The sequence below is a fragment of the Carettochelys insculpta genome, chromosome 7 (genome assembly GCF_033958435.1).
Source record: "Carettochelys insculpta isolate YL-2023 chromosome 7, ASM3395843v1, whole genome shotgun sequence".
NCBI lineage: Eukaryota > Metazoa > Chordata > Testudines > Carettochelyidae > Carettochelys > Carettochelys insculpta.
This window is the reverse complement of record NC_134143.1, coordinates 63,905,814-63,918,351: the sequence shown is the minus strand read 5'-3', so window position 1 is coordinate 63,918,351 and position 12,538 is coordinate 63,905,814. Positions and strand designations below refer to the sequence as shown.

The 12,538-nt window shown below is 44.2% G+C and overlaps 1 protein-coding gene across 5 annotated transcripts in view; it reads right to left on the bottom strand.

Moving 5' to 3' along the window:
- Positions 1–12,538, bottom strand: part of NRAP (nebulin related anchoring protein) — a 73,192-nt gene that overhangs the window by 31,675 nt on the left and 28,979 nt on the right. For all 5 annotated transcript variants that reach the window (XM_074999134.1, XM_074999131.1, XM_074999132.1 and 2 more), the window contains 7 exons: positions 12,313–12,420; positions 11,026–11,127; positions 10,012–10,209; positions 9,691–9,795; positions 4,947–5,045; positions 2,835–2,939; positions 853–960 (listed from right to left, as the gene is read on the bottom strand). In XM_074999134.1, coding sequence (XP_074855235.1) covers positions 853–960; positions 2,835–2,939; positions 4,947–5,045; positions 9,691–9,795; positions 10,012–10,209; positions 11,026–11,127; positions 12,313–12,420 — 825 coding nt within the window. The remainder of the gene's footprint in view (positions 1–852; positions 961–2,834; positions 2,940–4,946; positions 5,046–9,690; positions 9,796–10,011; positions 10,210–11,025; positions 11,128–12,312; positions 12,421–12,538) is intronic.

Below are 12,538 nucleotides of genomic sequence, written 5' to 3'. Positions count from 1 at the left end.
ACTTACTTCCACTGCTTACTGGGCTCTTAGAAGATATTTTGGGGTAAATTACAGCTCTTTAAGGAGTCATTTGCAGCTCTGGATACTGCCACCCCTGACTCCTCTGTGGCTTCTACTATGCCCCTCCCCCCCCCCGTGACAAGACCTGGCCACAGAGCTCACCTCAGGTAGGCTCCCCACTCCATTGGAAGGTTGCTGACCCCAAGATGTGAGAGAAGTCTGGAGGTTAGGTACATCTGAGCTGCATGTGGCTCTTTGAGCAATAAAATGCTCAGAGCTGCAGGAGTGCTATGCACTGATGTACTCACATGTTCTGCCACAGCACTTCAAGGGAGAAGCATGTGGCAGAGGTGATGGCAGCTCAAGTGGGCCGCTGGCATTGGATAACAGAGGTGGGGAGGGTACTGGAGGTGCCTGGCTCTGGAGGAGGGGACGAGGGATTGGGTTAGAGCAAGGGGTGGGACTAGGGGTACTTATGAAAAAAAAAAAAAGGTCGAGAAACACTGGCGTGGAGGATTGCTGTGATCATTGCTCCTTCCTGGTTAAGAACCTACTCCCAGGTGCAGCATTTTCCATTTCCTCATTTGCTCTCCAGTCCAAGGGTGAAAGTAACAAACTTTTTAACTGGTACAAATCATTGTGTGGGCACTGTTCTTAAAATAGGGATTACAAAAAGTATGGTTTGATGGTATTTATTAAGGACTGTCTTGTATTCACGTGCATTGCAGCTCTTAAAGTATTGATTTTGTAACTGAATTTGAAAAAAAATGGCTCTTCTTGCTATTTTGGTGGCAGAACCCTGTCCTTGGGGGAAAAAATTACATGCATTATTATCTGTGAATCTAAACTTACATCACTTGCCAGATCCCTCTTTGCCTTAGCTGTCAACAAAGACAGTGCATCAAGACGAAGCTCAAACCCTTTTTCCTTCTGCTTCTCCCAGCTACTCTTGTACAGTTTCTAGGAAGACGAGAGGAACAAAACTACTTTATTATCAATAACACAAATAATTCGCATTATAGTAACACAGTTTGATCCAAATAAGTCTGGAGTTTCATTATGGTAATTGTACATAGTTGCAGACAGCCCTCTCCCAAAATACAGTAAAATCTCTGTGTAACTCAAATTACATGTAAATCGGGGAAGGGGGAACCCTCCCTCCTCCAAGTCCCTGGGAGCCTGGAGGCAGGCACAGCAGCGTCTGGTCACTTTCCAGGCTCCTACTCAGCTGCAGGTCCAGAAGCCCAGCATAGCATGCCTTGTCAGTTTCCTGGCTCTCTGCTGCTTGCAGGAGCCAGGAAACTGACCAGGCACTGCTGCACCTTCTTCTGTCTCCCTGGGGCTGAGGGGCTTCTCTCTCCCTTCCACCTCCCCACTTCCTTGTCCTCCGAGCTCCTGGGAGCCAGGCACTGCTGTGCCTGGCTCCTGGCTCCCTGGGAGCTCTGAGGAGGAGGGAGGCAAGAGAAGAGAGGTGTGGGGGGAAGTCCCTCAGTGCTGGGGAGCAGGGAGCCAGGTGCAGCAGCACCTGGTCAGTTTCCCCAGCTCCCTGCTGTTTGCATGAGCCAGGAAACTGACCAGGCGCTGCTGCGCCTGGCTACTGGCTCCCTGGGGCTGTGAGGCTTCCCCCTGCTCCTCCCAGCAGTGGCATGCCCCTGGCTTCCCCCAGCTGGGGAAAGTTGGGGGAAGCTGTGGGGCTGCTCCTTTCAGCACTTCACTGCCGGCTCCAGAGCTTGGACCCAGCGGCGGAGCACTGATAGAAGCAGTTATGCAGCTTCCCCCTGGGCAGGCAGCTGGAGCCGGGGGTTTTGACTTTTGCGTTAATATAATTAATGAGTATGTCAAACTTGTGTAAAGCAGGGCCTACTGTGCTTTCAGTTTAAGGTCTGGGCTCACAGACTACATCTACACAGCAGTGTTATTTCAAAATAAGATATTCCAGATGAGATTTTCCAGAATATCTTATTTCAAAATAGTACATCTGAATACAAAATGCATATCGAAATAGCCACTATTTCAAAGCAGAGTGTCCAGACACAACAAAGCCTATTTTGAACTAGAGCCTTTGGACACACTATAGCTTATTTCGAAACAGCCCCTATTCCTTGTCTGCACAGCCCCTATTCCAAATTATCTATTTGAAATAGGCACTATTCCTTGTAATATGAGGTTTACCAAACTCAAATAAGCCACTCGCTATTTCAAAATTATTTCAAAATAGCTGTTGTGTAGATGCTCACAAAGTTATTTTGGAATAGCAGCCGTTGTTCTGAAATAACTTTTCTGTATACAACAAGAAGTCTTGTGGCACCTTATAGACTAACAGATATTTTGGAGCATAAGCTTTCGTGGACAAAGACCCGCTTCATCAGATGCACACTTCGTGCATCTGATGAAGCGGGTCTTTGCCCACGAAAGCTTATGCTCCAAAATATCTGTTAGTCTATAAGGTGCCACAAGACTTCTTGTTGTTCTTGAAGCTACAGACTAACACAGCTACCTCTCTGATACTTTTCTGTACACGTACTTCCCTCCACATGTTACTTCATTGATTTGAAAGGAACTACTCATGTGCCACTACGACTGGTGAGACTATGCACATGAGTAAGCTGAGAAAGCATTAAAGATTTTGAAGAATCGGAGCCTTCAGAGAAGCAAAGGGATTGGCCAGGTACTCAAGCACAAACAAATTACTTAGGTCTGAAGTTTTTGAACCTATACAGTTAGACCAACTTTATGGGAACATCCTTCTATTGACTATGCCGCAATTACTTCAACAGCAGCAAACGCCAGTTGATAGTTTAAAGGGATAGTACCCAGCCCCAACCATAAGGCACCTCGCTAATATTTGCAGCATTTGTTCTGGCCTGTATGAAGAGCGGGTCATCTTTGCTGATGGTATAATGATGAAGAAACTGCTCTTTTCCTGACTTGTATGCAACCTGTTCATAGAAAACAAAACACCAAAATCAGGAGCATCAGGTTATGTTCAATTTCAAATGACAATTGAGTCTACTGAAGGAAACAAGCAGGAATATTTAATTTGATGATTTACTCTTTAAAGACAGGATCCTTTTTTTCCCAAGCCTAAATTGGGAGGCTCTCCCACAAAGCAGAAGCCAATTCCAGTTTAGCTAATTCATTTATCATTAATTGTCAGTCACGTGACAACCAAAAGTGCACATTTGATAAAGCATTAAACTTCCTTCTATTGGGATGCTCTATTTTACCCGATCTACCCTACTTTTCCCCACTTCTCTCCACTTCTCTGTGTCTCATTGATCTTCCTTAGCCAAAGGGGGAGTGAGAATAATAGGTATATACACTACTATTCTCACAAAGTATTTTATTTCAGTAGAGATAATAGAAACCCATGCTCTGTACAAAATTTGCACAAAAAATTACTTCATCTATCGTCGAAATGCAGCTGCCTTTTCTATGGAGTGATTTCTAACAGTGTGTACACACCAGACTGATACACACTGCTTCAGACCCCACCGAATATCACTAGAAGATTACTTCAGGCAGAGCTTTGTTTTGCTTAAGGGCTCAACATCCTGCACCTCACAGAGACTGGGGGTGGGAGGAGTTGCATTTCCCACAAAGCAGCACAGAACCCTCATCCCAGGGCTACCACACTTGCCTCAAAACACATTCTTTATAATCTACAAAGAGTGTAGCAGGGCATCTCACACACCTGGGCCTCAGGCACTGTATCAGCTGCTTTATCTCTCTCTCTCTCTCTCTCTCTCTCTCTCTCTCTCTCTCACACACACACACACACGTACGTTCCGGGGCCTCACAGCTGCCAGCCATCAGGACTGGGTTGGCTCAGCCTGCTCCCATTACCCTCTTAGGTGGGGCTACCTTGACAGATCTCAGGCTCAGGCTCTCTGACCAGTCATCTGGCACTGGAGGCAGAATAATCCCGTGAAGAAGACAAAGGAGGAGGGAATCCGAAGACCTAGATGTTTTTCTAATTCACTGTGAAAACTACCTTTTTAGATAGGTTTGAGCTATACAGATGAAAACAGGGAAGCACCATGTATAAAAACACAGATGGACAAAAGAGGAAGGCAGCTGTCTAGGAAAGACCAATCTCTGAAGATGAACTGTTGATCATGTAATACATGGACAACTGCTGGTGTCCTCAGTTCAAGCCACAAAGGAGGAACATATCATACTCTCTCTCAGAAGTTACCATGCTCACTAAATTAGGTGATCAGAAAATTCAACAATAGGTGTCCCTTGTTTTGAAAAATTACATGCTGTTTGTGATCTGACAAGGCCTTCATGACACAAGGAGTTTACAGACATCAGATGATAGGCTTATTGCTCTATCTTTCTTAGCTCAAAGGAAGGAAAAGGGATTGCCAAAAAAAAATAGCCACCTTGAGAAAAACTTTATTTCCCTAAAAATAGCTTAAGCCTCTGTGCTCTCAAAGATGCAGTGTTAAATACACAAGGTGCCATTAAGGATCTGAGTGAGACAGACAAAATAATCTCAGGGTATGTCTATACTTATCAGCGCAACCAACAAACACTGTGATTGAGCCACCAGAGTTTGATTTTGCCATGTGTGTGAAAATGCAGCAAAAAAATCGATCTCTCTGGGCTTGGCCATCGAGCCTGGGACTCCACGTTATCATGTGGGGTAAGGGACATCAGCGTGAGCCTGAAAAGCCCCGATCTGCACTAGGGCAGAAAGTTGATTCTGATAGGTTGATTCTGATAGTATCTATGCTTAGCATATATCTGTCCCCTAATAGGTTTAAAGGTTTCAAGCTCTGAAGCAGTGAAAAGATTTTTTTAAAAAGGTTTTAGAAGTAAAGCTCAAACTTATTTAAAGCAATGGCAAGATTCACGACGGCAATCAATTTCTTTTTTAATGGTTCCCATCTGCCCCCAAGAATTACCAAGGTAATGATAAAGCATCAGTGAGGACTCACATCACTCTGCAGTTCCTGGCTTTTCTTCGCGTGTTTGATCTGGGAACTGTCGGCCACACTGGTGAACTTTAGTGCATCGGCTTTCTGTCTGTACTTTTTCTAGTTTAAAAAAAAATGAAAAATTGTTATCGCATTTATCTTCCCAAGTGAATTCAGTGCTTTTCAAAAGTGGAAGAATGAGAGTTCCAGAAACTGACACCTGCTATTTATCTCCTGAACATCTAAGCCGTAGCTACACTAGCCCCTGCCTTTCAAAAGCTGTATGTTACTGAGCCACTTCATAGATGCTAATGAGGTGCTTCCATGAATATGCAGTGCCTCATTAGCATAATGGTGGCCACACGTGTTTTGAAAGTGCTGCTTTCGAAACACACGCTGCTCGTGTAGACAGGGGCCTTTCTAGAGGATCCCGGATTTCAAAAGCCCCTTCTTCCCAAAACCAAATGGGAAGAAAGGGGGTCCTTTCAAAAGACCCCTGTCTACATAAGCAGCGTGCATTTCGAAAGCAGCACTTCGAAAATGCGCACGGCCGCCATTATGCTAATGAGGTGCTGCATACTCATAACAGCATCTCATTAGCATCTGCTGAAGTGGCTCATTAGCATGCCCCTTTCAAAAGGCAAGGGCTAGTGTAGCCACAGCCCTAGAGTGTGGGTATCAGCTTCCATGTTCTGTCCTTCCTGTACCACTCTGAACTGGGCAGATCACTGCTAGTGCTGAAAGCAGGGTCCTATGCATACCCAGTCAATGTTCTCTCTGCCGAGGCTGCAAACATGCATGCTAATTAGAGCCAGACATGCCCACTGCATGAGGACCCAGACCCCTTCTCTGTTTCACACTGACCGATGACCACTCCTAGCTACCTGCCCTGGTTGCAACCAATAAGTAAGACATTAAAAGGCTTCTTTTTTCCATTACCAAATTGCCTGAGCCAACCACTTGCTTTTTCACCACACATTTTACTATATGAACCTTTTCAAACACAAGTCTCTGTTACTGCTCTTAAAGTTTGTTAGATTGTAGAAGAGCTTATTGCTGCTGTACTATGTAACAGTCAAGAGATCTCCAAGCACCAAAGGACATCTTTTAGCCCTCTTGATACACACTTTTCCCTCTATGTCATATTGGCTACGTCTACACGTGAAGCCTACATCGAAGTAGCCTATTTCGATGTGGCGACATCGAAATAGGCTATTTCGATGAATAACGTCTACACGTCCTCCAGGGCTGGCAACGTCGATGTTCAACATCGACGTTGCGCAGCACCACATCGAAATAGGCGCTGCGAGGGAACGTCTACACGCCACAGTAGCACACATCGAAATAAGGGTGCCAGGCACAGCTGCAGACAGGGTCACAGGGAGGACTCAACAGCCAGCCGCTCCCTTAAAGAGCCCCTCCCAGACACACTTGCACTAAACAGCACAAGATACACAGAGCCGACAACGAGTTGCAGACCCTGTGCATGCAGCATGAATCCCCCGCTGCAGCAGCAGCAGCCAGAAGCCCTGGGCTAAGGGCTGCTGCCCACGGTGACCATAGAGCCCCGCACGGGCTGGAGAGACAGCGTCTCTCAACCCCCCAGCTGATGGCTGCCATGGAGGACCCCACAATTTCGACGTTGCGGGACGCGGATCGTCTACACGGTCCCTACTTCGACGTTGAACGTCGAAGTAGGGCGCTATTCCGATCCCCTCATGAGGTTAGCGACTTCGACGTCTCGCCGCCTAACATCGAAGTTAACTTCGAAATAGCACCCGACGCGTGTAGCCATGACGGGCGCTATTTCGAAGTTAGTGCCGCTACTTCAAAGTAGCGTGCACGTGTAGACACAGCTATTGAATGTTGTCACAATTCAAGGTACTATTTGTGCCACTTTTCTATATCAACAACTGGGTAGTCGACAATGATGCCACTCCCAAAACTCAAGGTGCCCAGGCTAGAGGTTTGTGAGTCAGAAAGAGCACTCTACTCTGTCCCCCCCAGTGCATTAGTATCCAACAGCTAGCCTTTGCGCAGGAGACCACAATCTGACCTTACACAAATAAGAGTGTCCTTCTGACCAGCATTCCATAACGCTCCTTAGCAGCTTCCTCCACTGACGCCATACAGACTGCAGCGCCTACAGCCGCCATGGGTCCGTAGGCAGCTCCCCATCCCTGGAAGGGGCGGAGCCAAGAGTAGAAGGGGCAGGGCTTAGGACAATCGGTCCTGGGAACCCGCACCCCAACCCTCAGAGCTGCACATGGAGTGGCAGCACAGAGCCCCATGGTATTTCAAAGGGGTCCGGAGCTTCAGCCGAGGCTACTGTAGCTGCTACTTTGGCAGCAGTGGTTCCTGTAGTTCCAGGCCCCTTTGAAATGCCAGGTCTGGGGGCAACTCCCCCTTTATCTCCCCTTTCCCCTCCCCATTGATGGGCCTGCACACAGAAGACTTCTATTGATTTCAGTAGGTTTTGGATCAAGCATCTTCTGAACTCATTTCAACAATTAAGCCTGTTGTATTGTTCCTTTCAGAGCAAACAACAAATCTCTGACAGATTTTGAAACAGGATAAGAAAATGTATCATAATGATTTCAAGACCAAGTCTGATGGGTATAGGCACGTGTTTCTCTTGCAGCACATTTCACCTGTGAAAGCCACCTTTTTTAAATGATAGGTGAACAGATCAGTTCACACTATGACTTTCCAGGCTGTGCACAAAACAGAAGTTAAAAATGCGTGCTCCACTTCAAAGAGATGCTCATGGTCTTATATTTAGAACCTGGAGGAGAGGGAAGCAGATTAACAACAGTGTGTTTTTGTCACAAGTGTATGAAACATAAAATCCTGCAAGTCAGTGACAAAATGCCAGCTTCTGGCTGGAAACAGAAACATTTAAAATAATACACAGTGGTTTTCAGCTGAGGAAGTTAGTAGGTCTTAGACTGTGCTGAAATAAAGAATCAGATCATCACAGATTAAATGTTTGTGGCAGTGACTGCTAGAATTGCAAGCCACAGCTAGCAGATGTCAATCCATCTCTAGCAAGATACTAGACCTGGGCACTTTTACTTCTTCCTTTGTTTCAGAGATTTGTTTTTCATTTGTGGGAGTAGTGAGTTGCATGTCAAAGGCCAAAGGCAAGTGTGATTTCCAGTAACTCAAACATGCTTGGCTTTCATTTTCCTCTAAGTCAAAAGTCAGAGTTCTCCTAATTGTTTCTGTTCTGCTTTCCTGTCACCAATGCTATAATTAGACCAGGACTGTCCAACCTTTTTTCACTGGGAGTTGCACAGTAATTTTTCATATGTTCTGGGGGCCAAACAAAATTAGCCCCAAACCAACCCCCAGCCTCCAGCCACAGACCCCTGCAGCCCTGAGCCACCCCAGCCTTAAACCCCCGCAACCCCAAGCCACCTTCTGAACATTGCAGCACGGGCAGCTTCCTGCTGCGCTTAAAGAATAGGACTCGATTTAATGGCCAGATCCCTCCTGCCGGCCATTAAACCAATCAAACTGAGTTCTACTCCAGTGTTTCTCCACCTTTAATAAAGTGCCCCTTTTTCTAAAAAAAAAAAAAAAAAAAAAAGCGGTAAGTAGCCCAGTGCCCACAATGTTCAGACATGAAAAATCCCCAAACCCACCTCCCCTCCTCCAGAGCCAGGCACCGCCTCCTGCTATAATCCAATGCCGGTAACTCACTGGAGCTGCCGCTGCTTTCTCCGCCATCATCACTGCCCATGCTTCTCCCTCCAAGTGCTGGGAGGGATGTGTGCACAGAGCGGTGCCCCTTGTTCCCAGAGCTCTGAGCATTTTATTGCTCTAAGAGCCGCATGGCAGGGGTAGCTCTCAGTGCCCTGCCACGCTGAAGCAAAAGGGCTTCATTTAATTGGTGTAACGGCCATTAAACTTTTAAATAAAAGTGCCATACTTTCAGCATGGCAGGAGGAGTCAGGCGGCAGTGATGTGAGCTGCAAATGGCTTCTTTAAAAGCTACTTGCAGCTCAGAGCTGCCCAGCTGCCTTTTAAAAATGGTGGCACTGCCCCAGCATCACCGACTGGATGAAAAGGCTCCATGGGCTGGATTCTGGCCCATGGGCCACAGGTTGGACACCCCTGAGTTACACTGTAGCTAGAATGTTGAGAAAGTATACTGAGATTAATGATAGTGGTAGGCCATGAATGAACCAAGGAAAAGGAATGAAGAGAACTGTAAACTAGTGCTACCAGCAAAGACTACTAGCAAGTCCAGCCCAGAGTGGCCAGAGAGCAACAAATTTTTGAACAGCATCGTCAAACACCTACTTTTTCATTTACGTCACTTAAAAATCTGTGTGTCCTCTTTTAGCTGCTACTTTTAGTAAGATCTGAGAAAACAGCCTAAATAAAGTAAAACAGCAAATCACATTCATTCTCAGTGCTGCTTTTACTAATGATGCAGGCAGATAGGGAGGAGTGGGAGGGAGGAAATAAGATTACACAGAGCCCTGTGTCTGAGAGCCCAGAGTCCAAGAGTCCTGTTACGCAAATACTAATCTCCACGGAAGAAGAGAACAATTGCATGATGGACAAATATCTCACAAACTATAATTTAAAAATCTACCAAGCCACCTTGCAACACAATATATCACCCCATCATCTCAGATATACCTCAATCTGCCGATTTTCCAGAGTCTCTCAGTCTGTTCCACATACAGCATCTCTATTCCCAGCCAACCAAGCTTCAACCTCCCAATAAGGAAAACAGAAAGTGAGAGCTTACCTCACTAATAAGACCTCCAGCTTTTTTGGCTTGTTCTATATTAAGACTCCCTTCTGCCATCCATCCAACTCCTTTCATCCAGGTCAGATCTGACTTGTACTGAAGCTACAGAGGGAACAAATGTTTATAAACTGAGATACAAGTCTGTCAGTTAAAAGTATGCCCACCTACTGGTTGTGCATACACAAAGATGTTTTGAAGATGAAAACAGGTATATGTGCTAAGGAATATTATGAAGTCATTTTGATCACTTAATGTAGCCTGGTGATTCATCAACCCCCAACTCGAAGTAGCATTTAAAATCGGTGTGTCTGGTCTTACCTCACTCTGAAGTCCATAGGCTTTCTTGGCCCACTTTGTCTTCACATCTTCTGGAACCACTGTGTACTCATGGAGTTTCTTCCTATATTCAAGGTCACTAGCCAAAGCCTGGGCTTTCTTGGCATGCTTCAGGTTTATCATGTCCATGGGCAAATGGAAATGCCTCTTACTCTCCTCAAAACCTTTTTTATAAGCAAGCTACAATATAAAGAAAAAAGTACATTCATCATTACTTCAAAAGAAACAAGAAAGTACAGGTTGACCTTCTCTAGTTTAGCACTGTCTGGAATGGCAACATCCATGGCGTGGCATGATTTTAGTTAGCCAAATGCCTATCATGCATGGCCAAGTTTCAAGCAGTCCCTTAAGGTTTGTTTACGGACACCAATCCTGAGTTCTGTGCTGTTGTTTAACTCTAATTTACTCCTAAATGTCTTCTAAGAGCCCTGTAGCAGTGGAAGTGTTGGTAATGCTGCAAAACAAAATTGACCTCATGTGGTTTGACAAATTCTCTGGTCCAGCATTGGTCAGGTCCCGACGAAGTTGAACTAGAGAGATTCAACCTGTAATAACTTATAAGTAAATCATTTGATACTACTATAAAACCAGGCATTATTTATCCATGAAACCCATTCTTACCTTCCTTCATCATTCACTGCAAAGTGAAATAAACGTAACCCCCTGCTGCATATTAGGCAAAGATTTGTAGGGGTCACATTGTGAACCCCCACATTTGAACATGGTTTTGTGGTTTTAACTGGCAATGCATCTTGTGGATCCATACACAATATGGGTCACTTCACTCTGTTCTTTTATCTTACCTCTATCTGCAAAATCTATGGGTGTTTTTTGCTTGTTTTTGTTTAGTTTGGTTTTTCAAGACATGATTCAATGTGCTCTCCTCTTCTGAAAATAAGCTCAATGCCAATAATGTAGCATCTAATAGTCCAAGCCCTAAAATACCTAAATAGTATAATGATAAAAAAATATATTTTGAAGAGAGCCAATAATTACCTCACTGCTCATCTTGGCCACTTGCAAAGAGTGCAGAAGTCTTGAATCTTTGGTTCCAATTGCTTTGCCTTTTGTCTTCTCATATTCTTCTTTGTATTTAATCTTTGAAGAGGAAAATAGTTTACTGTAAATAATAGATCATTTTCCAATTGCCACATAGCTGTGCAGTGTTTTTAGGGACTGGTCTTTTGGATGCAAGGCCTGGTTGCCAGTTCAGAGCTCTCAAATATGCTTATTAGAGGGGCAGACATGTTAGTCTGTATCTGCAAAAACAACAAGAAGTCCTGTGGCACCTTATAGACTAATACGCTTATGAATTCTGAAAGGCAAGCAGTTGCTCTTAATTGTGAATTCTTTAACCAATGAGAACAGCTCACATGGATGTTTTTATAGATTGTTCTTTTGTTTTTAAGAAAAAACATATTGGACTACATCCTAATGTTCCTACTGAGGCAAGTTTTTCATGGGATTCTAAGTAAAAACTAAGCAAGGTTCTCAGGTAAATAATCTCCTGAGGGGTAACCGTGTTAGTCTGTATCTTCGCGAAACAAAGCAAACAGTCCTGTAGCACCTGGTAGGCCAACAATTTTGCTGATTAAGTAATGAGCTTTCATGGGAAAGGCCCACTTCTTCAGATTCCAGCATTCCTACGAAAGCTCATTACCTAATCAACAGAATTGTTAGTCTTTAAGGTGCTACAGGACTGTTTGCTTTGTTTTGTGAAGGTTGTCAGGGTTTGACCTTTTTTTAACATAAACAACTTCTATTCTGTTTTGTAGGTTGTTATATCACCCTCACCAGCGTACTATCAAGGTGCCTTCCAATAATTAATTAAACAACTCATTCAACTAATGTCCACAGGGAGAGAATGTTGCATGAAGTAGAGTGGTTTGTTTTGGTAGGGTTTTGTTTTTCAGATTTTTTAAACATACATGCTGCATATGTTTATGCTAAAGAAGAAAAATCAAAGAAGCATGTCTTGTATTTGCACTGGAAGTCATGAGGTTTGTGGAAGCCTGATTCATTCAAAATGCTGAATTTCACAGCATGGGGAGCAACTGTTCTTTTTCTAATTTTATTTCTGAAGCAATTTTCAGAGAGTGGGGCTGGTTACCTGTAGAAATTATTCTGAACAAATTTTTCTAGAGTTCGTCAGCCTCTGAGAAAGATGAATGCACAACAGTAACATTCAGAGCTTAAAAACTCATATGAAACAACATACATATTTCCCTCTTCTATAGCTGACTTCAGTTAGAAACAATTCATGATTAATTAGATATAACCTACATCACTGGCAAGATCCCTTGAGGCTTTGGCAGTGAGTAAAGACATGGAATCCAGGTTCATTTCAAAGCCCTGACCCTTGGTCTTCTCCCAGTCTTCTTTGTACTTAATCTGAGGAAGGAAATACAATACCATGTCACTAACACGAATATACCTTTCTAAAAGCAGCCATGGAAAATGGAGAGGAACAAAACCAAAGTATAAGATCCACAGTTAACTAAAATATACT